Source organism: Pithys albifrons, chromosome 18, assembly GCF_047495875.1.
Source record: "Pithys albifrons albifrons isolate INPA30051 chromosome 18, PitAlb_v1, whole genome shotgun sequence".
NCBI classification, from domain to species: Eukaryota; Metazoa; Chordata; class Aves; order Passeriformes; family Thamnophilidae; genus Pithys; species Pithys albifrons.
This window is the reverse complement of record NC_092475.1, coordinates 14,292,608-14,318,078: the sequence shown is the minus strand read 5'-3', so window position 1 is coordinate 14,318,078 and position 25,471 is coordinate 14,292,608. Positions and strand designations below refer to the sequence as shown.

The 25,471-nt window shown below is 55.2% G+C and overlaps 2 protein-coding genes across 2 annotated transcripts; one reads left to right on the top strand and one right to left on the bottom strand.

Annotated features, from left to right (window-relative positions):
• Window positions 1-1,239: 1,239 nt before the first annotated feature.
• Window positions 1,240-3,487, bottom strand: LOC139680246 (leukocyte immunoglobulin-like receptor subfamily A member 4). Its single transcript, XM_071572691.1, has 5 exons — window positions 3,184-3,487; window positions 3,058-3,093; window positions 2,605-2,874; window positions 2,076-2,357; window positions 1,240-1,445 (listed from the first exon to the last, which is right to left on the bottom strand). The coding sequence occupies exons 1-5, from the start codon at window positions 3,212-3,214 to the stop codon at window positions 1,240-1,242; spliced, it is 825 nt and encodes a 274-aa protein (XP_071428792.1). The 5' UTR covers window positions 3,215-3,487.
• Window positions 3,488-7,626: 4,139 nt separating this feature from the next.
• Window positions 7,627-24,640, top strand: LOC139680359 (sacsin-like). Its single transcript, XM_071572901.1, has 7 exons — window positions 7,627-7,679; window positions 9,730-9,817; window positions 9,995-10,097; window positions 10,379-10,525; window positions 10,875-12,207; window positions 12,449-12,537; window positions 13,016-24,640. Exons 1-7 carry the CDS (start codon window positions 7,657-7,659, stop codon window positions 23,110-23,112), a joined length of 11,880 nt encoding a protein of 3,959 aa, XP_071429002.1. The 5' UTR covers window positions 7,627-7,656; the 3' UTR covers window positions 23,113-24,640.
• The last annotated feature ends 831 nt before the right edge of the window (window positions 24,641-25,471 follow it).

Sequence of the window (25,471 nt, the reverse complement as noted above, 5' to 3'; positions counted from 1 at the left end):
TCCTCAGCCTCCAGCACAGAGCTTCTTGATTTGCAGAGGGAAAGACAGAAGGGCTGCAGCCTGGCTCCTTTCCTCCAGCCCAGCCCTTCCTTCTGGGGCCTGAGCCTTCCTAGTCCCCAGAGGTGAAAAGGGGGAGCATATTGTGGAAAGAGTGTGATTATGATAACAAAAGCCTTTTGCACTTTCATTCATTTTGCACTCTTCCTTAATTTCTTTTCTTCTGTGTTTTTTGATATCGGCACCTCCTTTCTGTGTTTTCATAATGAAAATTCTTTTGTTGTAGCCAGTGCTGCTATTCCAGAACTGTGTGTCCTGAGTGTACAGAGTTTTAAAGACCCTATATATATAAATTTATAGTGGTGCAAAAGTAAATTTATATATATAGATGATGGTGTGATGTGTTCCGTCAGTGTTTTAAAATAATAAACAAATGTGAGCAATGGAGGCCTGTGCAATGGGAGTGGTCCCTGTGCCACAAGAGTGGTCACTGTGCAGTGGGGCAACAGGAATGGTCAGTGCACAATTGGAGAGCTCAGTACAAGGGTCAGTGTGCAGGAGTGGTCACTGCACAGCTGGGGTGGTCATTGTGTGGCAGGAGAGGTCAGTGCAGGGGGAGGGGTCAGTGCAGGGGGAGGGGTCAGTGCAGGGGGAGGGTCAGTGCAGGGAGGGGTCAGTGCAGGGAGGGGTCAGTGCAGGGAGGGTCAGTGCAGGGGGAGGGGTCCGTGCAGGGGGAGGGGTCCGTGCAGGGGGAGGGGTCCGTGCAGAGGGAGGGGTCAGTGCAGGGAGGGGTCAGTGCAGGGGTGGGTCAGTGCAGGGAGGGGTCAGTGCAGGGGTGGGTCAGTGCAGGGAGGGGTCAGTGCAGGGGTGGGTCAGTGCAGGGGTGGGTCAGTGCAGAGGTGGGGTCAGTGCAGGGGTGGGTCAGTGCAGGGAGGGGTCAGTGCAGGGGTGGGTCAGTGCAGAGGTGGGGTCAATGCAGGGGGGTCAGTGCGGTGGGAGGGGATCAGTGCAGGGGGAGGGGTCCGTGCAGGGGGAGGGGTCCGTGCAGGGGGGGGTCCGTGTAGAGATGGGGTCAGTGCACAGGGGGTTCAGTGCAGAGTTGGGGTCAGTGCAGGGGGGTCAGTGCGGTGGTCCCGGCCTGGGCCCCGCCCCATGCCACAGCCCCCCCTTTGCGTGTGCCGCAGGGTCCGGGGAGGGCCCTGAGCGTGCAGGGACAACGACAGCGACAGCGACAGGAAGGGTTTATTCATGCCCTCGCGCGGCGCGAGAAGGGAGTTCCGGTGTTTCGGCACTGGTCAGGGTCAGGGCAGCGATGCCCCCGGGCAGCGGGCGGGCGGTCCCGCCCCGGCAGCAGCGGCGGCTTCGCGTGGCTTCAGCCGCGATGAGCCCCAGCAGGAGCAGCAGCCCGGCCCCCAGCGCCAGGCGCAGCGCGTTGCACAACGTGTAATCTGCAGGGGACAGAAAGGGACGGTCACTGGGGGCCTCTGGGAGGAGTCCCCCTATAGATCCCAGACCAAAGAAATCTTCCCATGGGGGCAGCAGGGGGTCCAAGGGGACTCACGGGACTCTGAGGACAAAGAGACACAAGGACAAGGGGACACACTGGGGAGTTCCTGGGCTAAAGAGAGATAAAGGGAAGTTCACAGGGAGCCCCATGGACTCCTGGCAGCTTCACTTCCCACATCCTTGTCTCATGTCACCTACGCCTCTCACCTGTCACCCCACCCAGTGGCACCAAAGATGGGAAACAGGAAGGCAACATAGAGGTGGCTCTTGGCTGCCACTGCCAGCCAGCCAGTGCCACTGAGCTGTGGCAAGATATATGACTGTCCTCAGGGTCGGTAGGTGCAGGGCTGTGTCTCCTGACTCCTTACCCCAGACTGCCAGCCTAGCAACCCTGTGTCTGTAGGGTCAGTACGTCATCTGTAGTGTTTCTGAGAAGTTGGCTGGGCTGAAACTGCTGAAAGAAGCTGAAATCCTCTGCTTGGACCTCTCTTACAGCTCGTTTCTAGTTCCCCCAGATGTGACACACTGCAGGGAGGAAGAAAAGAGTAGGATGTGGCTGGGGGATCTCTCACCTCTCACAACCAAATCCAGGGTCTTGCTGACAGCAGACCATTCTGTTGAAGCATTCCTGGTAAAACACTGGCAGCTGTAGCGGCCCCCGTGACCTTTCTGCATATGGGAGAAGTTGTAGTCATCTTGTTCCCTTGACAGTAGTTCAGCACGGATCTGGCCCTCCAGGTACAGGAAACAGCCAGTACTGGGGTGTGTGGTGGTGCAATGGAATATCACTTGAGCTCCTGCAGTCACCTCATGCCCAGGCAGGACAGAGAGGTCAGGTCCAGGGAGACGGATCCCTGCAAGAAGAGGAGAGGGCATGAGAAGGCATACAGGGCTTTGACATGGTGCCAGAAGCCACCAAGATCTCCATGAGCCCACCAACAGGCTTAGATAAAGGTGAGGATAGTCCCCACCTGCCCAAGCCAAGGAAGAAGAGAATAATGCTGCCCATCATGTGGATAGGGGACTCAAGTGCCCGTGTGCATCCCAATCTGTGCCTAGGGTGTGTGACCCCACGGGAAGGGGTAACAGCACATCCCTCACCTGTCACTATGACATCCAGGCCATCGCTGCGAGCCAGCACAGTGCCTCCCTCCAGGTAATGGCAGTTGTAGGTACCTCTGTCCTTGTAGGTGGCATTAAATATTGAGAACTCGGCCTTGCTGCCACTATCTTCCAGGGTATGGAGCTGGTGACCATCCTTGTACAGCACAAAGTTCCCATTGCCACACTGGCAGCTACAGCAGATGGTGGTGGAGCCTCCTAGTGGGATCACCCCAGGTGGCTTCAGGAAGATGGAGATTGTGGGGGCACCTGCACAGAGAGACAGAGATGCTACCAGACACACAGGGAGCCTCCAGCAGCTGCCCTGGTGTCAGCCTAGGGCTGCCTTCAGGCCCCATCTCCACGCAAGGGTGAGCTTTGTTCTGTGGGGCTGCAGAAGAGCCCTGGGAGATGGGTGGGGACCAGAGATGTGCTCAAACTCAAGATACTCACTCAGTGTAGTCTTGCTCTGTGCCACCAGCCAAGCACCTGCAAGAGAAGCATCTGTGCAACATCTCTGTGAAGTCTCTGGATGCCTCCTGCCACCCTCTGGAAGCCCACACAATCTCTGGCACTCACCAAAGGCCAGCACAGGGGTCACAGGAAGCATCGTATTCCTCTTGGCTCTCTTTGTACTCGACTCAGCAGGGCTTCTTCAGAGGAAAGCTTAGACTGAAGGCACTAGGTGGCTTCTTGTGGATCCTGATATGACCTTGTTGCCACAAGCCACCTTCTGTCCCACAGCTTGGGTTTCTGCAGACACAATTGCAAGGCTGGACTGGTTGAACTGGAACCACAGTGTCCCAGTCACATGCCCAGAGCTGGACTCCTGTGGTGACTTGGTCTTAGGATCTGCAGATCCTGGAAGAAAAGCTCTCAGGACTTTTTGTTTCTCTTTCTTAGTTCCGGTCACTTGATGGGGCAATGTCTTTCTCTCCACCTTTTGAAACAGAGAGTTGTTTTGCAATCACAAAACCACAGACTTTTTGACTCAACAGAATGCACTAGAACAGAAAGGAACTTGGCTTCCCTTTTGGCCTTCTCAAGGGCTGTTTTCTTCCCCCTGGTCTGTAGTGTTTGTCATTGGAGAGAGGACAGCACTACCTCCTACCTGGATGGATGCACCCTTCAGGGTTTGTCTCAATCCCCGCCCACCCAGGCTTTCTCAGTCCCACACTGGACCAATGGAAGGTCCATCACTGCTCCCTTCCACCCCACCTGGAGCCAGGCCTCCAACCTTAGCTTCATCTTGACTGTGCTGGCCAGGGATGCAGACAGAGCTCCCTTTGGCCATAATGTAGGGCTGATTAAACAGCTTAAGTCACTTGCATCTCCAGGTGATGTGGGAGCAGGGAATGAATGGATTGTGGCACTGGAGCTGTATGGCACATGTGGCAGCTTGTCCAGAGGTCCTGCTTTGAAGGCTGCAGTGTCTGTAACTCCCTGTCCTCCTGTGAGCTGCAGGCAGCATGTCCTGCCCCCTCTGTGTGTGCAACCTCTGCCACAGTTGGCCACAGCAGGAAAAGTACAGAGGACTCAGGGCTGGGCAGGTGGGGGTTTTATGGGTGTAACCCAGGGGGAAAAGGCAAAGTGGACACTGGACTTCTCTAGAACCCCTGTGTGGTACCTCCTAGACCCCTTCTACCCTTTGCTTTCTTTCCCCTTCAACTCCTTTAGTCTTCCTTGGAGATATGGGCTATGAGAAGTTTTGGCAGCAGGGTGCCCTATGGCCTCCTCCCGTTCTGGGCATCTCCTTTGGCCATGTCTCCTGCCTCCCCCAGGCTCATCTGATTCTTAGCATTTCCTCGGAGAACCTCCCCTCAAGGCCTATTCACCTCCACAGCCTTCACTGGCCACACCAAATTGCTATAACCTCACCAGAGCCCAGAGGAGAACAACCCCTGGCCTACCCTTCAGGCTCTGCCCTGGCTCTCGCCATCCAGGATGGAGTGGGTGGCATCATCATGGGGCCCATCCATGGGCATGTTGGACTCCTTGTGCCCCTCTCCAGAGGGGCACATCCCTCAGGTGGAGGCTGGCCTCTGGGTGGACATCCAAGGCATGGGACCATGGAAAGGGCTTTCCCTTCTGTCACCACTGTTAGAAGTTTCTGCATCCAGCAGCCTGAGAGAGATGTGGCTGCCACACCTGCAAGCCCCCAGATCCAGCCAATTGTGGAGCCATCACAGGACACATAGGGACACACATAGATACAGCCAACCCCACAGATCCAAACAGGCACACAGGACCCTTGCACAAACACCACCACCAGCCTCATTCTGCTAAGCAGGACATGCCCCTTATTGTACCCCTTGAGGCACATTCGACCTTAAATATAAAAAAGCTTTAATGAACAATGTATTGGCAGAGTCCTACCACCACAAACAGTTCTACAAGTGGTATGAAAATATGTGGCTGGAGACAATTCCTTAATTCCACTTGACCAGCCCAGCGACAGTTCTACTGCCCAAAGGTGGCTTCTCAGTGACTGCATTGGCTGCAAGACCTTGTACCTCATCAGCAAGGGAAATGTCACTCTCTCACAGGAGTCAGTGTCCCTGGCATTCCTAATCCCAGCCACTTTAACCCTTTCTGCCACTGGATGTCCTCACTTTCTCTCATGCTTTAATCCTAGACAGCAACTCAGCCCCTGGTGGGACAGCTAAGAGAATTGAAGGGTAAAATTGAAAAAAAAAGGACATTTAATATGGGAAGCAAAAGCTGCACATGCAAGCAAGCCAATACAAGGAATTCATTCCCCACTCCCATGGGCAGGCAGGTGCTCAGCCATCCCCAGGACAGCGGGCTCCATCACACAGTTAACAGTAACTTGAGACAACAAATGCCATCACTGCAAACGTGCTCCTTCCCTCTTCCTCTGGCTAACCTGTGAGCACAATGCCATCCTCTGGTGCAGCAGCAGGAATGTGGTCCACTGTCCCCTGGCTGGCCAGTGGTCCTGGCACTGCTGCAGGGCCCATCTCCATCCCTGCAGAGGAGAAACCACCCACTGTATGTGGGATGTGTAGTGGCACGTGTAGTGGGGGCTCAGAGCTGTCTGCAGTCCCACCACAGCTCTGAGGGTCATGGGGATGAGGATCCTGGGTGACTGTGAACCTGCCTGGAGTGGGAGTGAAGCCATGAAGAACTGACCTGCACATCATTGCAGTCAGGAGCAAGGGGACAGAAGGAAGAGCTGAGGCTTCCCTGGAGAGATGTCCCACTGCATCCCCTGAAATTTGTCCTACACTCCCCCCAAAGCAACATGTCCTACAGGTTCCTTGCTCACATACTCCTAGTGGTTTTCATGTCTCTGTGGTCTTCACATAGCCTGTGGTCTGCAGTCCGAGTTGCCTCAATGTGATCTCCTTGGGGTTCTTGTGTGCCCTATGCAGTCAGTGTCATGTCCTGTGGTCGTCCATGGTCTATAACACTTCATAGTGCCTAAATTGATCTTATGTGATCTATACAGTCCAAGTGATCTCCATATGGTCCTCATGATCCATTTAATATGGCTTCTTCATCCGGGACAGTTGAGATGATTCTGAAAGCTGGTCATAGGCAGGAGACCAGCCCTGGGGTCCCTGTCCCTTCTAGTCTTATCCTGAACATTGCTGTCTCCCAAGGAACCTATAAGACACTCACTGGTGTGCTGCCCTGCTGGAGCAGCCAGCACCCTGTAGTGAGATGGTAAGTGACAGAGAGATGGAGGGAGGGAGGGAGGGAGGGAGGATGGGATGAAGAGGATCTGTGAGATCCTGATCTGAGATAGTTGCTCTCCACAATCATGCAGCCTATTTGTACATCTTCCTGGATGCATGTTTGGCTCCCATATGTGGCCCTCAGGTATGTTTTGATCCCTCCCCATCCTTAACATATGTATTGTCCCTCATTCCTCACCTGGTCACATGTCCTGGTCCTCTCTCACCCTAAAAACCCCTGTGGATGGCCACAGATCCAGTTCTGTGCCCAGCTGAGTCCACAACATGGATTCTTGCTGGCCCCATAACTCACCAGGGCCCTCTGTCCGTGATTGCCCCAGGCTCAGTGGCTCTGCAGGACAGGGAGAGCCCATGTCTTCTGTTCCCCAGTGCCAATGTCCCTGGAGATTCCTTTCTCAGTGCCCTCCAGGTCCTCTGATCCTCCTATTCCCTCCATCCCCACACAGTTCTTGTGACTGGGGGGAAGTCATCATCTGCCTGTCCATGGGGACGTGCCACAAGGGATCTACCATGAGGGAGGGACATTCCTGTAAGATATGACCTTTTTGAAGAAGTCACGTGGGCTCCTGGTCATCCAGAATCTCCTTTTGACCAGGGCCATGGAGAGTTGGAAGAGACCTGCTAACCCTTCTCTCTCACCAATCCTGCCACAGCACTTCAACTCACAGCCATGCTCACACATCCCCTCACTCCACAGCAATCCCATTCCCAGATATGTCCTAAAGTGTCCCGCTCACCCCATTGCTATGTACCCATTACCCGGTGCTCCACATTTCCATGTCTCCATCTTCCCCCCACTCCAATGCCATGCTCTTCATGCCACACAGCCATTACCCCATGGTACTCTGTCCTGCAGACATATTTCCATGTATCCCTGACTCATTGCCATGTAGCCCCATCCCTACAGCCATATCCTCATGCCCCCACCCCATACCATTGTCATGGTCCTCATTCCATAATCATACCCAAATGCCCCACCACACGATGGCCATACATCTATCTCCCAGTGGCCCCCAGAGTCCCATCCCCATGGCTACGGCCTGACGGCCCTGGGCTCGTAGCCGTATCCCCATGTATCCCCATACTATATGCCCACAGTCGTGTCTCCGCCTCCACCCTCCCACCTCCCGCCACCATCTCTTTAACTCTGCTCCTCCCCGCCGCTTTTTTGGGAGTTAAAAAACAGCATTTCCCCGTCTGCCTGTGCAGCGGGTAATCGAAACTGTTGGAGCGGCAGGCGGGGCCAGAGCCCGGAGCGGGGGCGGAGCGGGACTCTGCGAGCCCGGCAGCGACACCGGGCACCGGGCAGCGGTCCCCGTGCAGCTCCACCATGGCCCTCCGGCAGCCACAATCGTGAGTGGGATGTCCACTGGGGTGGCACTGGGGCTTTGTGGGGACGCGAGGATTGGCTGGAGCGTTGCGGGGATCGCGGAGGGCGGTAGGTGAGACCGCTGACTCAGGAATCGGTAGGGAGAGGTGAAGGGTGACTGAGGCAGGTGGGGACTGCAGGTGTCGGGGCTTGCACGGAGGAGTTGCTGGGTTGCTGGATGTCCTGATTTCGGCTGGGATTCAGTTAACTTTCTTCCCAGGAGCTGGTCCAGCCCTGTGTTTGGGATTTGAGGGGAGCACAGCGTTGGTAACACACTGATGCCGCAACTGGTGTTCAATCCTGCGTATTCCAAGTCAAGGACTTTTCAGTGTCCCGTGCTCTGCCAGCGAGCGAGGAGCATGGCCAGGAGACCTGACCTGAACTGGCCAGACGGATATCTGTACCACAGAAACTTCTGCCCAGCATAGAAACGGGGGCGGGAGGGGGGTGGGGGTGGCTGTGAGCCAGTGGTCACTGCTGGGGGACGACTGGGCATGGATCAGAGGGGTGGTGAGTGACTGGTGGGCATCACTGGTTTCTCTTGGGTTTTGTTTCTCTCTCCCTCCCTTTCATTACTATTAGTAGCAGCAGTAATATCAATATATTTGGGTTTATTTCAATTATTAAACAGTTCTTATGTTAACCCATGAGTTTTAACTTTTCCTGGTTTTCCTCCTCATCCCACCAGGAGCAGTGAGCAGCTCCTTGAGACTAAGTTCCTGGCCGAGGTTAAAAACCATGACTGTCTTCTTGGTGCCCAACTTGGAGCACAAAGGGTTGAGATAACAACTGATCTGAACAGTGTGTTAAAACAAAGTTCTTATAAGCTTTTACTCTAGTAGTTTAATAGTTGTGGGACACAGTGTTGTTTTGTTTGATCTTGGACTTCCTGTGTATGTTCTTACAGGTGCGTTTTCTAAAACATTTCTTGGTGTATGTGTTCCTGTAGGAAAGTGTATCCTCACTGGGCCTGGGCTAAGGTTATCATTTTGTTGTGTTCTGTAGCACTGGCTTGTGATAAGAGAGAGTGACTGGAGCTGAATCTAATATCCTGTGTGTGCTCAGCATTGCCATTCCCTCTGTACTTCTGGAGCCATCCAGTGGGTACTACCGATAATGACACCTTTAGCCTCTTCTCCAAGAGCCAATGTATGAAAGAAATCTTCCAACATGGCTTTTTCTTTACCCTTTCCTTTTCCTTTCCCTTTCCCTTTTCCTTTGCCCTTGCCTTGCCTTCCCTTCCCCAACACCCTGCAGTTGCCCAAACCCCTAGGATGAGTCCAAGGGGATGGGCAGTTTAGCCCCTGCCTGCAGCTCAGTCCCACACAGCCACTCACTGCTCCCAGTGGGGATGAGGGAGAGAATCAAAAAAGGTAAAGCCTATGGGGGTTTAATAATTGAAATAAAACTAAATATAATAATATTACTGCTACTACTAATAGTAATGAAAAGGAGAGAGAGAGAGAGGCTAAACCCAGGAGAGACCAGTGATGTCCAACAGTTGCTCACCACCCCTCTGACCCATGCCCAGCCATCCCCCAGCAGTGACCAGCAGCTCCCGGCCACTCCCCTGCCATGGCCCTGTTTCTACACCGGGCTGAAGGTTCTGTGGTACAGAATATCCATCTGGCCAGTTTAGGTCGGCTCTCCTGGCCATTCCCCACTCACTGGCAGAGCATGAGACACTGGAAAGTCCTTGACTTGGAAGAAGCATTATTGAACACCAGTTCCAGCATCAGTGTATTACCAATGCTGTTCTCCTGCAAAATCCCAAATACTGCACTGGACCAGCTTCTGAAAAGAAAATTAACTCTATTCCAGTCAAACCCAGGACACTGGAGTGTCCCAGGAAGAGATGGGGGCCATGGGGAAGTGTAGGGGTAGTCTTGGAGGTGGTTGCTTCAGTGGGTCCTGAGAGGAGATGGGGTCCTTGATGCACTCCAGGGAAGGGAACATGCAGGGGTTCCAAGGAGGACATGGCATCCTGGTTACACACCCTCCTCCACACCTTTTCCCCCTTTCTCTGCTTTACAGGGAGATTTTCTGCCAGCGGGCACCTGTCTTCCTTGATTACCTGCACAGCATCCTGCAGAAGTACCCGGATGGGGGGCAGATCCTCAAGGTGAGACCCTCAGGGAACCCACCCATCTGCCCAGCTAGGCAGATTGACCCAAGCACTGGAGTGTTGGTCCTTCCCCAGCACCAGCCCCATGAGAGTGCCCAACTGGGAGAGAGGACTGGTGCTTTTCTTGTGGGCCTGGCAAGGCCCAGGTGACCGGGCACTGATCCCTAATTCCAGGAGCTGGTTCAGAACGCGGATGATGCTGGCGCTAACGAGGTTGTGTTCGTGTCTGACGAGCGGGAATTTGACATCACTGGAGGAGGACTGGAGGGCACCCAGGGTGAGAGGTGCTATGGGCACTGGGAGAGACCTGACAAAGCACTGTGGTGGTACTGGCTAGAGCTGGGAGGGACTGGGTGATATGGTGAAGAATTGAAGAAGGATCAGGGGAACTGGGGAAACTGTAACTGATGAGAAGTTTGGGGATGTTCTGAGGGCACTGAGGGTACTGGGAGGACTTGGTTGGACTGAGAAGGGTTTTGTGGGACTGAGGTTATAGGAACACTGAGTGTGGGTCACAGTCCCCCCTGCATGTCCTTAACCCATGGTCCTGATCACCAGGCCCAGCTCTCCTGGCCTACAATGATGCTGTGATGTCACCCCGGGACTGGACAGGGATTCAGCAACCAGGGGTGTCGCACAAGCGGAAGGATCCCCACACTGTGGGGCGCTTCGGCTTGGGCTTCACTTCTGTCTACCACCTCACTGGTGAGTGATACTGGGATTAGTCTGGGGACATGGGTTTTACTGGAGGCTCTGAACTACAGCAGCTGGAAAGACCTGGGGGGCAGTAGGGTGTGTAAAATGGAGGGCTGTGTGAAGTGAGAATACCTGCAGCACCAGGAGACTGAGGGAAGGCTATGTGACAGTGGAGGGCAGAGCTACAGGAACAAACTGAGGGAGGACTGATGAATTGGGATTAGTCTTTGGATCATGGGAAGCACTGTGGAGATGAACTTGAGTTGGGGATTTGGGGCACTGATGGGTTGGTATGATCTGGGGAGACAATGGTGTCCACATCATCCCTGTGGAGATCTAATAGTTCCCATGTCTCCAGACCTTCCAGGTGTGTTGAGTCCCCCATACGTGGGAGTGCTGGACCCCAGATGCCAGGTGCTGCCAGGTGCTGGCCAGCGCTGGGACATCTCTGCAGCACAGGACTTGCCTGGCCTTTTTGAGCCCTTCTGGGCTGGGCTAGAAGCTGTGGGACAGCACCGTGCTTCTGCCCAGGGCACGCTCTTTCGCTTCCCCCTTCGCCGGCAACCCTCAGAAATTGCTCCAGGGGTCTCCAATCCTGAGCGCATCCGCAGCCTCATCCAGACCTTCCTCACTGAGGCCCCGCTTGCCCTCCTCTTCCTCCGCCATGTCCGCCGTGTGACTCTGCATTGTGTGGCCCCTGATGGCGTCCAGACACTCATGGGGACCCTTGTGGCATCCCCTCAGCCTCTCCCTGTCCCAGTGCCATTGGGGGATGAGGGGCTGAGCCTGGTGTGGTGCCTGGTGGCCCTGCATGGGGATGGGGTGGACGATGGAAGTGAGTGGCTGGTGGTCACAGGCAGGGCCATGGAGGGGCTGGTCATGAGACTGGGCACAGGGCTAGGATGCTGCCCTGAGCTGAGCCTGGCATACCCCCTCCGTGGGCCCTGCCAAGGGCGGCTCTGCTGCTTCCTGCCCCTGCCAGCCACCGATGAGATGGCCACGGGGCTGCCTGTCCACGCCAGTGCTCCCTTCGCCCTCTCTGATGACCGCCGCCACCTCCGCTGGCCCGAGGAGGGTGAGAAGGGTGAGGAAGATGCCTGCTGGAATGCCCACTTGCTGCTTGACCTCCTGCCCCGGGTCTACAGCTACTTGGCCACTGTGGCCATGGATCTGCCTGGCACAGATGTCTACAGCATCTGGCCAGACCCCAAGCACATGCCGAGCTCTGGCCGGATCCGCAGACTGGTGACCCGTGTCTGCCAGGAGTTGGCAGCTGTTCCTATCCTGGTGCCAGCTGCAGAGAGGGCGGCAGGGCGTCTGCGGGCATCTGAGGCTGTGCTGCTGCCGGAGACCATGGGGGATGTGGCTGCACAGAGGGCGGTCCAGGCCTTGCTGGTGGCAGCTGGGGAGCTGGTGGCTGAGGTCCCAGCCCACGTACGGAGAGCACTGGCTTTGGGGATGCCGAAGGGTGTGCAGGAGGCCACAGCACGACACGTGCGGGAGGTGCTGCGGTGCCACGGAGCCATCGACCTCCCGGCTGCTGACCGCCTCTCCCTGCTGCGTTATGTGGCTGGGGATGGGTGCCATGCTGAGCTGCAGGGTCTCCCCCTCCTGCCTCGCGCCGATGGGACCTTCGTGGCCTTTGGAACATCATCAGCCATTGTCTACGTGGACACACCTGACTGCCCTAGGTGAGCCCACAGCCCCTGGCAGCACCATTCCCTGTGGAGTGGACAGAAGAGCCGGTTGCCTAGAGGTGCAGCTCATGCTCTTGAGCTGGAAAGGGGGGCAGGAGCCAAACCTGGACATTTGGGATCCTCACCGCCCTCCTCTAACCTGGTGTCACCAAGTGGGAGCTGAAGCAGGTGTCCAGGAAGCTACCTGCCCCCCATTACCCCTCTAGTCCCCCAGCACCCCTCTTTGTCTCCACAGGGAGCTCCTGCCTGGCCTGGCAGGGTCATTCCTGCCTTCAGACCTGGAGCTGGGCTTGGACAACCTCCTGAGAGGCATTGCCAAGGCGGGTAAGAGATGGGGGAGGGGGTCCCTGGTCCCGTGGTTGCCGTCTAAACTCCAATACCCCCAGGCACCCTCATAACACCCTGGAGCTCCTCTGCAGCCCCAGTATCTCCCTGTACCTCCCTGTCTCTCTGGGGACTCCACTGTCTTTAGTGTTCTTCCCACATTCCCCTGTCCATTCTGTGCTTCCTTGGATTGTAGGTCTCCCTGTGTTCCTCATCTGAGGACCTCTGTGACCTGCAATACCGGTCCCCCTAACACCTCTTTCCCTTTCAGATCTCCTCTATCCCCACCAGTCTGGGGTTTTACTGTGCTGTTATTCAGGGTATCCACTTTCTCTCCAAAGCACAGGTCCTCCCATCCCCAGTATGGGAGGCTACCCATCCCCTCCAGATCTCAGGCTCTTTCCCCCACATCTTGGGTCCCCCTGCCAGGTTCCAGGTCCCATGTGCTTCTAGTCCAGCCTCTGCCTCTTGCCGACAGGTCTTTTCCTCAACTTGGTTCTGCTGGACCCAGCTGTGACTGCACAGACTCTGCGCTTGGCTCTACCCCCTACCTGGACATCACAGTCTTCTACCCCAGTGATCTGGTGCCCAGCCCAAGGACCCCCCCAGCCTCCAGCCTCCTGGTTCCCAGCCCTGTGGCAATTCCTGGCTCACCACGTGGATGACCTGAGCCCTCTGGAGGGGCTTCCTCTCATATCTCTGTCCCCACTGGATACCCCCAGTATCCGTTTGGCTCTGCTTATACCCAAGTCCAATCTCATCTTCCAGTCATGGGAGGACCAGCACCTGCCACTTACTGTGGCCTCTGTACTGGAAGTCCTAGGTTGTCCAGTGGTGCCACCAGGCATGTGGCACCTCTCCTTGTCCCGCTATGTCCTGCCTCCATCCCCCCTCAATGTCCTGCTGGCCTTGGGCAGGCTGGGGGCTGCAGCAGTGGCCTCTCGCATGGCCTTGCTGCCTGAAGCAGATGTGGACACCCTCCGGCTCTACCTAGCAGATGTCCCGACCCTGACAGAGCAGCATAAGGCCACCCTGGCAGCTCTTCCCCTCTTTATGCCATTCCCCTGCTTGGCCATCCCACAGCCCACGGAGCTGGTACCAGCCAATGCCACTCCGGCAGTGGAGCCAGAGCTGAAGCTGCCCAGAGATGTGGTGCTGCCAGAGGCCATGTTGCAGTGTCGAGATGAAGTTGACCAGCGGCTCCTTGGAAGGCTCCAGAGGCCCCTCATCAGTGCAGTCGATGTGATGCTGAAGGTCATCAAAGCCGTGGCCCAAGGCGCCTATGCGGGGCGGGCAGCTGAGACACAGGCTGTGCTGCTCTGGGTACTGCAGCGTGGAGATGTTGCCTTTGCACAGAGCCCCCTGCTCCGGCAAGCCTGCAGTGAGCTGGCCTTCCTTGAGACCCCCAATGGCCCCGCACGCCCACGTGACCTCTATGACCCCTGTGACAGCACTTTGCAGGCACTGCTGGGACCTGAGCACTTTCCTCCTGCTGCCTTCCGCAGTCCGTCTGTCCTCCGTGCCTTGAGGGCCCTGGGCTTGCGGCACGGTGAGGAGTGCCTGCAGCCTTCAGATATCCTTGTGGCTGCAGCAAAAGTGAGTCAGGGTGGCACAGTGGCCCTGGAAAGGGCTGAGGCACTAATCAAGGTCTGCAACCACCCCAAGGCACTGGGTGGCTTCAGTGCTGCAGAGCTCCAGCAGCTCCAGGTCCTGCCATGGGTGCCTTGCTCCAAATGCACTGGAATGCCTGGACAGCCCTTTTTGTCCCCCAGGGAGCTGCGGTCCACCCAGTACCAGTCCCTGGTGGGGCTTGCTATGCCCCTGACTGGTGCCTTTGTGCCAGAGGCAGAGAAAGAGCTAGGGCTGAGCCAGACCCCACCACCAGAGAAGGTGTGGGAGCAGCTGAGAAAGCTGGCAGGGCGTGGGGATGTGCATGAGGTGGGTCCTGCTCTCCGGCCCATCTACTGGCATATGCAAGAAAACCTGAAGGTCTTTAGGGCCCCCGTGGATGATGCTGTGGTGTGGACTGGGTCTGGATTTGTCCTGCCACATGATGCTGTGCTGGGCTATCCTGAGCAGCTGGAGCTGGAGGGGCTGGTGCCTCGAGTGCCCCCTGACTTCCTGCCCTACAGCTGCCTCTTCAGGGCTTGGGGGGTGGCAGTGGGGGTGAGTGAGGACAGGGCAGTGTCAGCCTTGCGCTGCCTGGGCCAGAACATAAATGAGCGTAGCTCCAGAGTGGGCACTGCTGCAGAGATGCAGGTGGTTGTAGCTATCCTGGAGTGGCTGAAGAGCCAGGGGCACCACGGTGAGGGCACTGTGCCAGTTCCTGTGAGGATTCCGGAGGGCTCAGGCTTTACTCTTTGCCCAGCTGCCTCTACTGTGTACCTGGACATGGAGCTGGAGGATGAGGAAAATGTTCAGGAGGTGGTGCATGAGGCAGTGCCATCAAGCACAGCAATATTCTTTGGTGCAGAGCTGCTCAGTACGCGGATTCTGGGGCCAGAGCCATTCACAGTCTGTGGCCCCTCGGAGCCCATCACCTTACGCCTCCGCAACATCCTCCGGGAATATGGCGAGGAGAATGACCTCTTCAAAGAGATGGTCCAGAATGCAGAGGATGCTGGAGCTACTGTGTGCCGCTTCCTTCTGGACCTTCGGTGCCAAAGAGGGGCCACCTCTGGGCTGCTAGACCCAGGCATGGTTGCCTGCCATGGCCCAGCCCTTTGGGCCTACAACAATGCCCTTTTCACAGAGGATGACCTCCGTAACATCACACAGATTGGGGCTGCTACAAAGGAGAGGCAAGCAGGCCGGATCGGGCGCTTTGGGCTGGGCTTCAGCTCTGTCTACCGTGTCACAGATGTGCCAGCAGTGCTAAGTGGGGAGACACTGCTCATCTTTGATCCAAATGGCACCCATCTGGGTAAGCACATCTCCAGGGCTGGCTGCCCTGGCATCCGCCTGGACTTCTCCCGCCGACCACGCATCCTCCGTATCTTTGCTGAGCAGTTCCAGCCCTACCACGGTGTCTTTGGGTGCTGCCTGCCCAAGCCAGGACCCTTTGCAGGGAGCCTTTTCCGCCTGCCTTTTCGCACTGAAGAGGAAGCTGTGACATCACAGATTTGCTCAGAGGCCTTCAGTAGAGAGCGCATCCAGTCCCTTGCTACTGGTTTCTTTGACTCTAACCGGCTCCTGCTACTCTTCCTGAAGAAGGTGAGGGAGCTGACCTTGGAGATGCTGCCAGACATGGCCACCTCTGCAGAGGATAGCATGCCTCTGGTCACACTGCGACGAAAGGGGATCCGAGACCTGGGGGCCCCTGGGGACCCTCCAAGCTGGGCAGCCATCGAACAGCTCTCAGCTTGCAAGGAGGAATCCAAAACCATATGGCACTACCTGGTTTTGGTGTGTCAGGGTGATGGGGAGTTGCTGGAACTGTTTCACCGCAACACACAGGCAGGGCTCCATCCTCCACCACCCATGGCTGGTGTGGCCCTTCCCCTTGCCCTTACTGAAGATGGCAAGTGGATGCCATGTCTGAATGCTGAGAAGGGGCAAGTCTTCTGCCACCTTCCCATGCCAGTCATGTCAGGGCTGCCAATCCATGTGCATGGGGCCTTCAGTATCCTCTCAAACCGCAAGGGGCTGTGGGACACAGCAGAGCAGGGTAAGTGGAACCGGGCGCTGCTCCGCAATGCTGTGCCAATTGCATGGCTCCAGGCACTAGACCACCTCCGTGCCATGCATGAGGCAGGGGAGTTGAAAAACTATGAGTATCATCTCTTCTGGCCAGACATTAACACTGCCCGTTACCCCTTTACGGAGGCTGTGGCTGGTTTCTATAAGGCTGTGTCAGCCAGAAATGGCCCCAGGCTCTTTTCTGATGGCTTCTCATGGTGCTCACTGCAGGATGCCTGCTTCCTGCACCCGTCTGTGGACAGACACCCCAAGCTGGGTGCTGTGGCAAAGCGTGTCTTTGCCATCACTGTGCCCCGTCCCCGTTTAGCTGTAGCCTTGCCAGACCTGGTGCAGAAGGGCCTTGGGAAGGCAGTGGATACCAACACTTACGACTGGCCCCGCTTTTACTGTGATATTGTGCTTCCCAACTTGGAAAAGCTCCCTGCTATTGACCGGAACCCACTGCTTCTCCATGCACTGGATATGTCCCATTGCGATGTGGACAAAGTGCTGCAGAGAGTGCCATGCATTCCTGCCACCCCTCATGGCCACCTGCAGCTCATTAATCGCTTGGTGCATCCCAGAGGCCGGGCTGCCCCTTTATATGACCCTACGGACAAGTGCTTCCCCACTGGGAACGCCTTCCTTTCCCCAGAGAGACTAAGTCAACTGGAGAGGCTGGGCATGATAAAGAACACAGTGGCCCTGCCAGAGCTGCTGGAGCGGGCAAAGACTGTGCAGCATGTCTGGACTAAGAATCGTGCTCAGGGCTGTCAGAGGGTTGTCTGCATCCTTGAGCTCCTTCAGGGTGCAGTGAAGGAGAGAGTGAACAACAACCTGCAGGCTGCTTTCCAGACTGTGCCCTTCCTCCCTGGTACACTGCCCACTGGTGATCATGTGCTGCTGCCAGCTGCTCAGCTCTACCAGCCCCTCCATGCCCCACTAGTGGGACTCATCCACCCTATCTTGGATGCTGAAGTTCTGGGGAAGAAGTTCAGCCTCCCCCAGGAGGTTACATCCTTCTTGGGGCTGGACCGGCAGATACCATCAGCTACAGTGCTTAAGCAGCTGCAGGCACTGAGCCGTAGCTCCAACGCTCTCCCTTTGGAGAATCTGCAGTACAACACCAATTGTTGCTACAAGCACCTGAACATGCTGCTCCAGAAAGATCACTCCAGCTGGAACGAGGTGGCTTCTGCAGTGGCCCAAGGGGAGCCCTTCATCTTGGTAGGCTCCCATTTTGTGTCAGTCACATGTGTGGCTGAGACACTGTCATTTGAGGCTGTCCCATACCTTCATCAGCTTCAAGAGCAATACAAGTCCTATGACCAACTCTGGAAGTGTGTGGGGCTGCGCCACACCTTCACTTGGGATGATTATGCCCAAGTGCTCAGCACCCTAGCAGAGACATATGCTGGAAAGCCACTGCCTGCCCCGGACCTGGCTCTGGCTTTGCGGCTGGTATCTTGTGGCTTGATGGAAGATGGCAATGAGCCAGATGCCTACCAGACCCAGCGACTCTTTCTGCCTGATGAGGAGGGCATTTTGCGTCCACGGGACAAGCTCCACTTCAATGATACACCATGGATGCAATTGGACAGAGATGTCCTGCTGTGCCATAGACAGCTGTCCCGAGCTGCAGCCCTACACTGTGGGGTGCCTACCACACGCCATCGAGTGCTGGAGAGAAGTCAACTCATCACTGATGACCTGAACCCCTGGGCACAGCCATTTGGTGCCCATGAAGACTTGCCGACACGGCTGAAGAACATCTTAAAGGAATACCCAACATCTGCTCCTGATATGGTGAAAGAGGTGCTCCAGAATGCAGATGATGCTGGTGCGGGGCTTGTGCACTTTGTGTGGGACCGCCGGCAACACCCAGTGAAGGCTACTTTCAGTGAGAAATGGAATGTCCTGCAGGGCCCTGCCCTCTGCATTTACAATGACAAGCCCTTCCAGCAGCAGGACATTGAAGGTATTCAGTGTCTGGGGGTGGGTGGCAAGCGAGACCAGCAGGGTGTCACAGGCAAGTATGGCCTTGGCTTCAACACTGTCTTCCACTTTACTGACTGCCCAGCCTTCCTGAGTGGAGACAGTGCCCTGTGTGTCTTTGACCCCCATCTATACTATGTGTCCATAGCTACAACTGAGAAGCCTGGTGGGATGTTCGCTGTCAACCCTGAATTCAAGAAGAATTTTCCAGACATTTATGACACCTTCCTACCCTCCCTCTTCAATCTGAACCAGGGTGTCCTTTTCCGGCTTCCACTCCGCACTGCAGCTGAGGCTTCCAACTCCAGAGTGTCTGACATGGTTGTGCGAGACCAAGACCTTGTGGACATAGAGGAAACACTGTCTGAGGGAGGTGAGGACTTGGTGCTCTTCCTCCGGCACGTCCACACTGTGGTCTTCTCTGAGATCCCCCCAGGTGGGAAACAGTTGGTGGAGAGGCTGCGGGTGACCACAGAACTCACAGATGGTGATGCAGAGCTGAGACGGGGTTTTCAAGCAAGATTAAGCCAAGCCATGGATGGGAAAAGCCCCACCCCTATCTCCTATATCATGAAAATCAAAAACAGCAAGGCCAAGACCAGAACTGTATGGAGGGTGATCTCCCAAATTGGGGTGCAGGAGGGGGTTGAGGAGTCTCCAGTGCTTGAGTGTCTGCCCTATGGGGCTGTGGCTGCCTGCCTGGAGCCACTGAACAAAGTCACAGGCAAAGCTTTCTTCACCCTCCCACTGCCGTTGAACACTGGGCTGCCTGTGCACATCAATGCCAACTTCTCTGTGGATGCAGCCAGGCGCTGTCTTCGCTGGGACAAAGGCGGCACAGAGGCAGCCTGGAATGGCTTCTTGCTCCGGCGCTTGTTGGTTCCGCTATACTGTGACTTTCTCACCAGGCAGTGGAAAGCCCTAGGGCCAGAAGAGCTCCAGTACGAGTCCCTGGATCTCTGCCAAAAGCACCTGGACTCCCACTTCCTCCAGTTTTTTCCCGTTGTCACAGGGGTGTTCCCTATCTTTCAGGACATGGTGAGGGAGGTCTATAAGTACCTCAGTCATGCACGCCTGCCACTGGTACCTGTATACCATAAGCAGTCACCTGGCAGTATGGTGACAATTACCTGGGCATCTCCAGGTGGAAAGGATGTGCTAACAGAGCCATACTTTCTGCACGTGATGCCTGATCCAGATGTTCAGAAGGTGCTTCAGCACCTGAACATGAAACTGGTTCCAGCATTCACCCACTTGCGTGAGATTCATGAGCAGTTCATTGAAGCCCAGGTGAACACTGTTGCCTTGAGCCCAGCCTCCCTCCGACACTTTCTCAAGGCCTTGGCTCTGCCTGTGCCTTGCAAGCTGGCTGAGACATCCCTGGGGACCCCAGAGAGCTGCTCCATCCTGATGAAATTCTTTGCAGGATTGAGCAGGTTCTCCCAAGGTATTTCCAAGGGTGTGGACAAGGAAGAACTTGAAGGCCTGCCCTTGCTGGCTACACAAGATGGTTACCTGAATACTCTCAGCACTCATCATCCAGTCTTCAAGAACAGATTCGCCCACCTTTTTCCCCACCACAGCCACCGCTTTGCCCAAAAGTGTATTCCTGCATGGATCCCACCTTGCTTTGTGAAGGAGCTGGACCTCCCAGAGGCCACACCACTCATCCAGGAAGCACTGGGTCAGCTGGAGTGGACCCCAGAGGGAAAAAAGTGGCTCAGTGGATTGTGGATCTTCTTTGACAGTGTTCTCTACCAAGATGGAAAGACCTCAGCGGAACTGCAGGCGAAGATGAAGTCATTCATGGACCAGGATATGGCAGTGCTGCCCATTCAGGAGAGTAAGACAGATTTGCAGCACCTAGTGCCACTATCCTCCCTCTCCAGAGTTCTTTTTGTGTGTCACTCAGAAGTGGAAAAAGTGCTGCACAAACTGGGCATCCCTGTACTCCTGCGGTCCCTGCTGCCCGTTGGTTTTGCCCACCACTACCTGAAGCCAAAGGCACTGCAGGTCACAGAGCCCAGGGCTGTAGTTGCCCACCTGGCAGACACCAGAGCTGATCTCTGCTGGGAGAACTTAAAGGAGCAGGATGTGGTTACCCTGCTGCACTTTGTGCAGGGACAGCTGGATTCACGTGCACTGAAGCAGCTCCAGCTCCTGCCTCTCTTTCAGAAATTTTTTGGGGGCTATGTAGCAGTGGCTCCCTACAGCAAGGTGTTCCTGCTCCAAAGAATGTATCCGAACGTGCCCCTGGGTGCCCAAACCCTGTACAACCTGGACAAAGACATGGTGCTGCTCACATCAGACCCGATCCACAGGAATCTGGCCAAGGATTTGAAATGGGAGGTCACAGATGACCAAAAGCTCTTCATGACCGTGGTGCTACCCCGGCTATCCCAGCTCACACAGCAAGAACTTAGGGAAGCTGTACGCTTGCTCCTTGTCCTGTGGCGCTTCTGTGATTGTCAGACCAGGAAAGATGTTGTGGCAGCTTTTCAGAATGTGGCCTTTATACCTGATGCTCATGGTACACTGCGCTTGGCCTCCTACTTTTACTTCAACACTCCCTCTTTCCGCATTCTGCATCTCCAAAAACGCTTTGTGCCTACATCTTTCTTTAAGGAGCTAGGGATGACTTGGGAAAACGAGGATTTCCTGCATGAGGCAGGTGTTCGCACCAGCCTCTCTGTAGAGGACTTTGTGGCACTGGCCCAGAAGATAGAGCATGAAGCTGCTCAGGTTACCTGCCCCACTGCAGACCTGCTGGCCCAACAGCAGGAGATGCTTGAGCAGCTTGTAACCCTGTTGAAAAAACCTGAGTCAGAAGGTTTCCTGAGGCAAATTGCTTCAATCCACTTCCTGCCTCCACTGGAAATCCCCAGAAACTTGATGTCCCTCCACCCCCCTTTTGCAACATACATTAAGCCTGTGGCCCTGAAAGGCAGCATTTGCTATTGCCAGAATGTGGCTGAGCTGCTGTGGACATCAGCCACCATTCTGCCAAAGTCTCTTGAAGTCGAGGAGGAGCTCCTGAAGGCCATGGGAGTCCTTGTAGAGATACCCACTGCCCTGGTGGTGGCCAACCTGGAGCATGTGTGCAGGGCAGTCTGCCGGGAGCAACTGCAGGTGATCACACGGACCAAAGTGCTCCAGAATATGTACAGCTTCTTGCAGACCCATATAAAGGAGGTGGATGCAAAGCACCTTGCTGAGCTGCCTGTGGTGCTGGCTAAATCAGGGGACATGGCCAGGCCCTGCCAAGTGGTGACATCACTCCCCAATGAGGCTGACTTTTACCCTTATCTCCTCAAGCTTAACCCGGATGTGGCTGGTTTTGGAGACCTCCTTCAACACCTTGGTGTGGTCATGCTCCCCACACTGACTCACTACAGCCATGTTCTGGCCCAAATCTACCAGGAGAGTCATGGCACTGGGACCCTCTCTAGTGCCCAGAAGAAGACGGTTCTCCTGGCCACACGGCGCTTCTTCCAGCTGCTGCAGGAAGCACCAGAGTCCCCTGATTGTTCTGCTGTGGCTGAACTGTACCTGCTGAGCACTGCTGACAGCCTAGAGCCGTCCCACAGGCTGTGCTTCAATGACTGTGTGCCCTCAGAGACCACCTGGGCCCTGAAGAAGACTTTTGTGTTCATGGCTGACCTGCCAGTGACAGGATGTAATGCCAGGTGGCTGCTGAAAATGCTACCGCCACACCTGCGGCCACGGGCACTCTCAGAGGTGACAGAAAAGCAGCTGGAGGAGAGCAGTCTGCGGCCGTGTCGCTATGGCTCTCACTGCCCTGGACAGAGGCGTCTGCAGACCCTCCTGGTATCACCGTGGTTTCGGTTGGGGCTGGAGTCCCTGCTCCAGTGGCAGAGCCACAAGGCTATGATGGGAGTGGAGGGGAATGGTGGCTTTGCAGTGGAGCAGCTGAAAGTGCAGTGCTGTGAAGACATCTGCACTGTGCTGCTCTACAATGGGGCAAAGTTGGAGGGCAGTTCCCAGTCACAGGTCATCCATGTGGGCCTGTCAGGGGGTGCTCAGCGGCTCCTCTACATCCGGCATGCAGAGATGGTGCTGGACCGCCACCAGCTGAGGGTCCTAGAGACACTAACACAGGAGATCAATAACATAATGGGTGGACAGCTGGAGCCACGTGCCTTGTCTGTGCTGCGTGAAATGCTGGTCTGCCATGAGCCGCAGGATGTGGCCTTTGTTCTGGAGGAGAACAATGTGGCACTGGTAGGTGCTGCACCAGAGCTGGAGAAGAGGCTGTCAGAGGAGGCTGTGGCAGAGGGGAAGCTGTTGAAGGTGTGTGGCGGTGTGGATCCCAGCCCGGCAGCCTTGAGGCCATTGCGTGGTGCTGGGAGGCCAAAGGTGTTGCAGGAGCTCTGTGTCCAGTACAAACCTGTGAGCACTGCCCCGCACCACTGGGGACAGGAAGTTCATGGCTCCAGGCTAAGCACTGAGGAGCCCACGGCCCTGACTCCTTCAAGCCACGAGGCCCTGCGGTGGCTTTGTCAGGCCACAAGTGACCTGCAGGCAGCCCACAATGACATTGGGCACTGTTGCCCCAACTGGGTCCTCTTCAAAGTGCACCAGGCCCTGGAGAAGGCACTGGTGGCTGCTGCACTTTGCCATGGTGAAGCCTTTGAGTGCCAGGCGGGGATGATGGGCCTTGCTCAATGGCTGGAGGTGAAAGACCAAGAGCTGAGTGGCTTGGTACTGGACATGCAGTGGTTGTGTAACCAGGGTATGGATGGCAAGGCCACACAGTACCCAAATTACCATCCTTTCCCCATGATCCCCAGTGAGGCCTTCCCCAACGTGGATGAGGAGGAGGTCCTGAGGCAGGCACAAAAAGTGCTGGGAACATTGAAGGACCACATAGACAGAAAGTGAGGATGTCCCCACAGAGGGGCACTGGCAGCTGGGCCAAGGGATCACCATGGGCCCATCAGAAACCCACCATGCACCTGTTGTGGACTCACCATGGACTTGCTACAGACCTATCACAAGCAATTTCAGACTATCCAACCCTGGTAGGAGAGCTTTGGAAGCAGATTAGGGTCCGGGCCACTGGAGTAGCCTGTACCACTGGCTTGTCTTGAGAGCAGGAGAAATTAAGAACAATAATAAATGTTGCAATGCTGGCAGACCCTTCACTGACAGTGGAGTCAGGTGACATGGAGAAGTCATGGGAGACTGGGGGGATGTGGAAGATAGAGATGGTGATGAAAGAGTTTAGAAAGCTATGGTAGTTGGATCTTGGCTAGTTAGGTGCCCACCAAGCTGCTCCATCACTCCCCCTCTTTGACAGGGGGAGTAAATGGAAATCCCTTTGATCAGGAAGGTCACTCACCGATTACTGTCACAGTCAAAACAGACTCAACTTGGGGAAATTAATACAGAGTAGAGAAAATGAGAAATAAGAACAAACCTGAAAATACCTTCCCCCCCACCCCTCCCTTCACTCGTGACCCTTGTACCTCCTCCTCCTGAGCAGTGCAGGAGATGGGGAATGTGGATTGGTGTCAGCTCCTAACACCACTGCTCCTTCCTCCTCATGCTGTTCCTCTGCACTAGCATGAGGCTGCTTCCATGGGAGATAGTCCTGCACTAACTTCTCCCAAGTGGGTCCTTCCCACAGGCTGCAGTTTTTTAAGGTCTGCTCCACTGTGGATCCCTTTCCATGGGTTGCAGTCCTTCAGGAACACACTGCTCCAGTGTCACCCACAGGTGACAGGTACTGTCAGAAGTCCTACTCCTGCATGGACTCCTCTCCACAGAGCACAGCCCCTGCCAGGAACCTGCTCCAGTGTGGGATCCTCACAGGCTTCTTGCTGCTGTGGTGTGAGGTCCTTCACACGGGGCTGCAGGTGAGTGTCTGCTCCTCCACTGACCTCCAGGGGCTACAGGGCAAAATCCTACTTCACCATGATCTGCTCCACCACCTGAGTACCTCCTGCCCTCCATCTTCTCTGGCCTTGGTGCCTGCAGGGCTGTTGCTTTCACATCTTCCCTATCCTTCCCAGCTGCTGTTGCACAGCAACTTTTACCCCTTTTTAAATTCATTCTTGCAGACACTGGCTTGTTGTTACAGTAAAATCAAAAGTGAGCAATTCAGATCTGTAGAAAACCCTGTGAGACTCAGCTATCAGCCAGAAGCAGCAAGGAGCTCAGCTGCTGCTGGCTGGTAGGGAGGAGGTTACTCCCCAAGATTTCACATAGTAGGAATTCACAGGACTCTGCAGGTGCACAAAAACAGCCAGGATGAAATAATATAAACATGGGACTTGTGAGAGATGGGTTTTAGCCAATTAGAGTTTCGAGCGTGGTGGTCTGAGACACTTTTAGCCAATAAGGTGTAATTCTAACCCTATATAAACTGTGTGCTATGTGTAATAAAATGTCTTCACTTTGAATCTCATAGATTTGTGTGAAGTCCAGTTCCTCCACCGTGTATTTTTTGTTTACTTTTTACTGGCTGACTTAGCCTTGGCCAGTGGTGGGTCCATCTTGGAGCCACCTGGGGAACCACCCCCAACATGGGGGCAGCTTTTGGTGTCTTCTCACAGGGGACACTCCTGCAGCTCCCTGCTACCCAAACATGGCTGTGTAAACTCACTACAAGGATGATGAGATGGTATCAAGGGAAGCGTGGGGGACTTGAGAAGGCATGAGGCTGTTGCCTAAAATCAAAGGAAAAAGCTTTTCAAGACAACATTAATATAGGGAAAGTAAAGAGCAGTTCTTTAATATTTTCAGGTACATGGTGCATATAGGCGTGCCAGCCAGCACCCCCACTGAAACCTTTCATATAGTTCTAAAGTATATAGAGACACGTAGTGCATGTAGATTCAGACAGTATAGAGATGTAGGTGCGTGCTGCAGCACAGCAGTTATACAAATTTATAACACTACTTAATTATCATGACTAAAGATTACATCCAACCCAGGAATCGTCCAACCTTGTGCCATTTTGATGCAACCCCCAGAACCTCCTTCAGATCTTCCCCTTGGCACGCCTCCTTGGAATTAAGTTGGAGGTCTCATGACCGCTCACTTCATCCATCATCATCACCTTCATGCCACTTTCCTTTATTGGAGCTTCTCCAATGTCTCTGAGTCTGTAGGGGGTGACAGTGAGTGCATCCCTTAAGGAAAGCTGTTTGGAGTCCTACATTAAAGAGAACAGAGCTACCTGGAGTACGTGTGGTGGCTTGTGACCAATGAGAGGCTGTGGTGTCTGTAAGGTGAA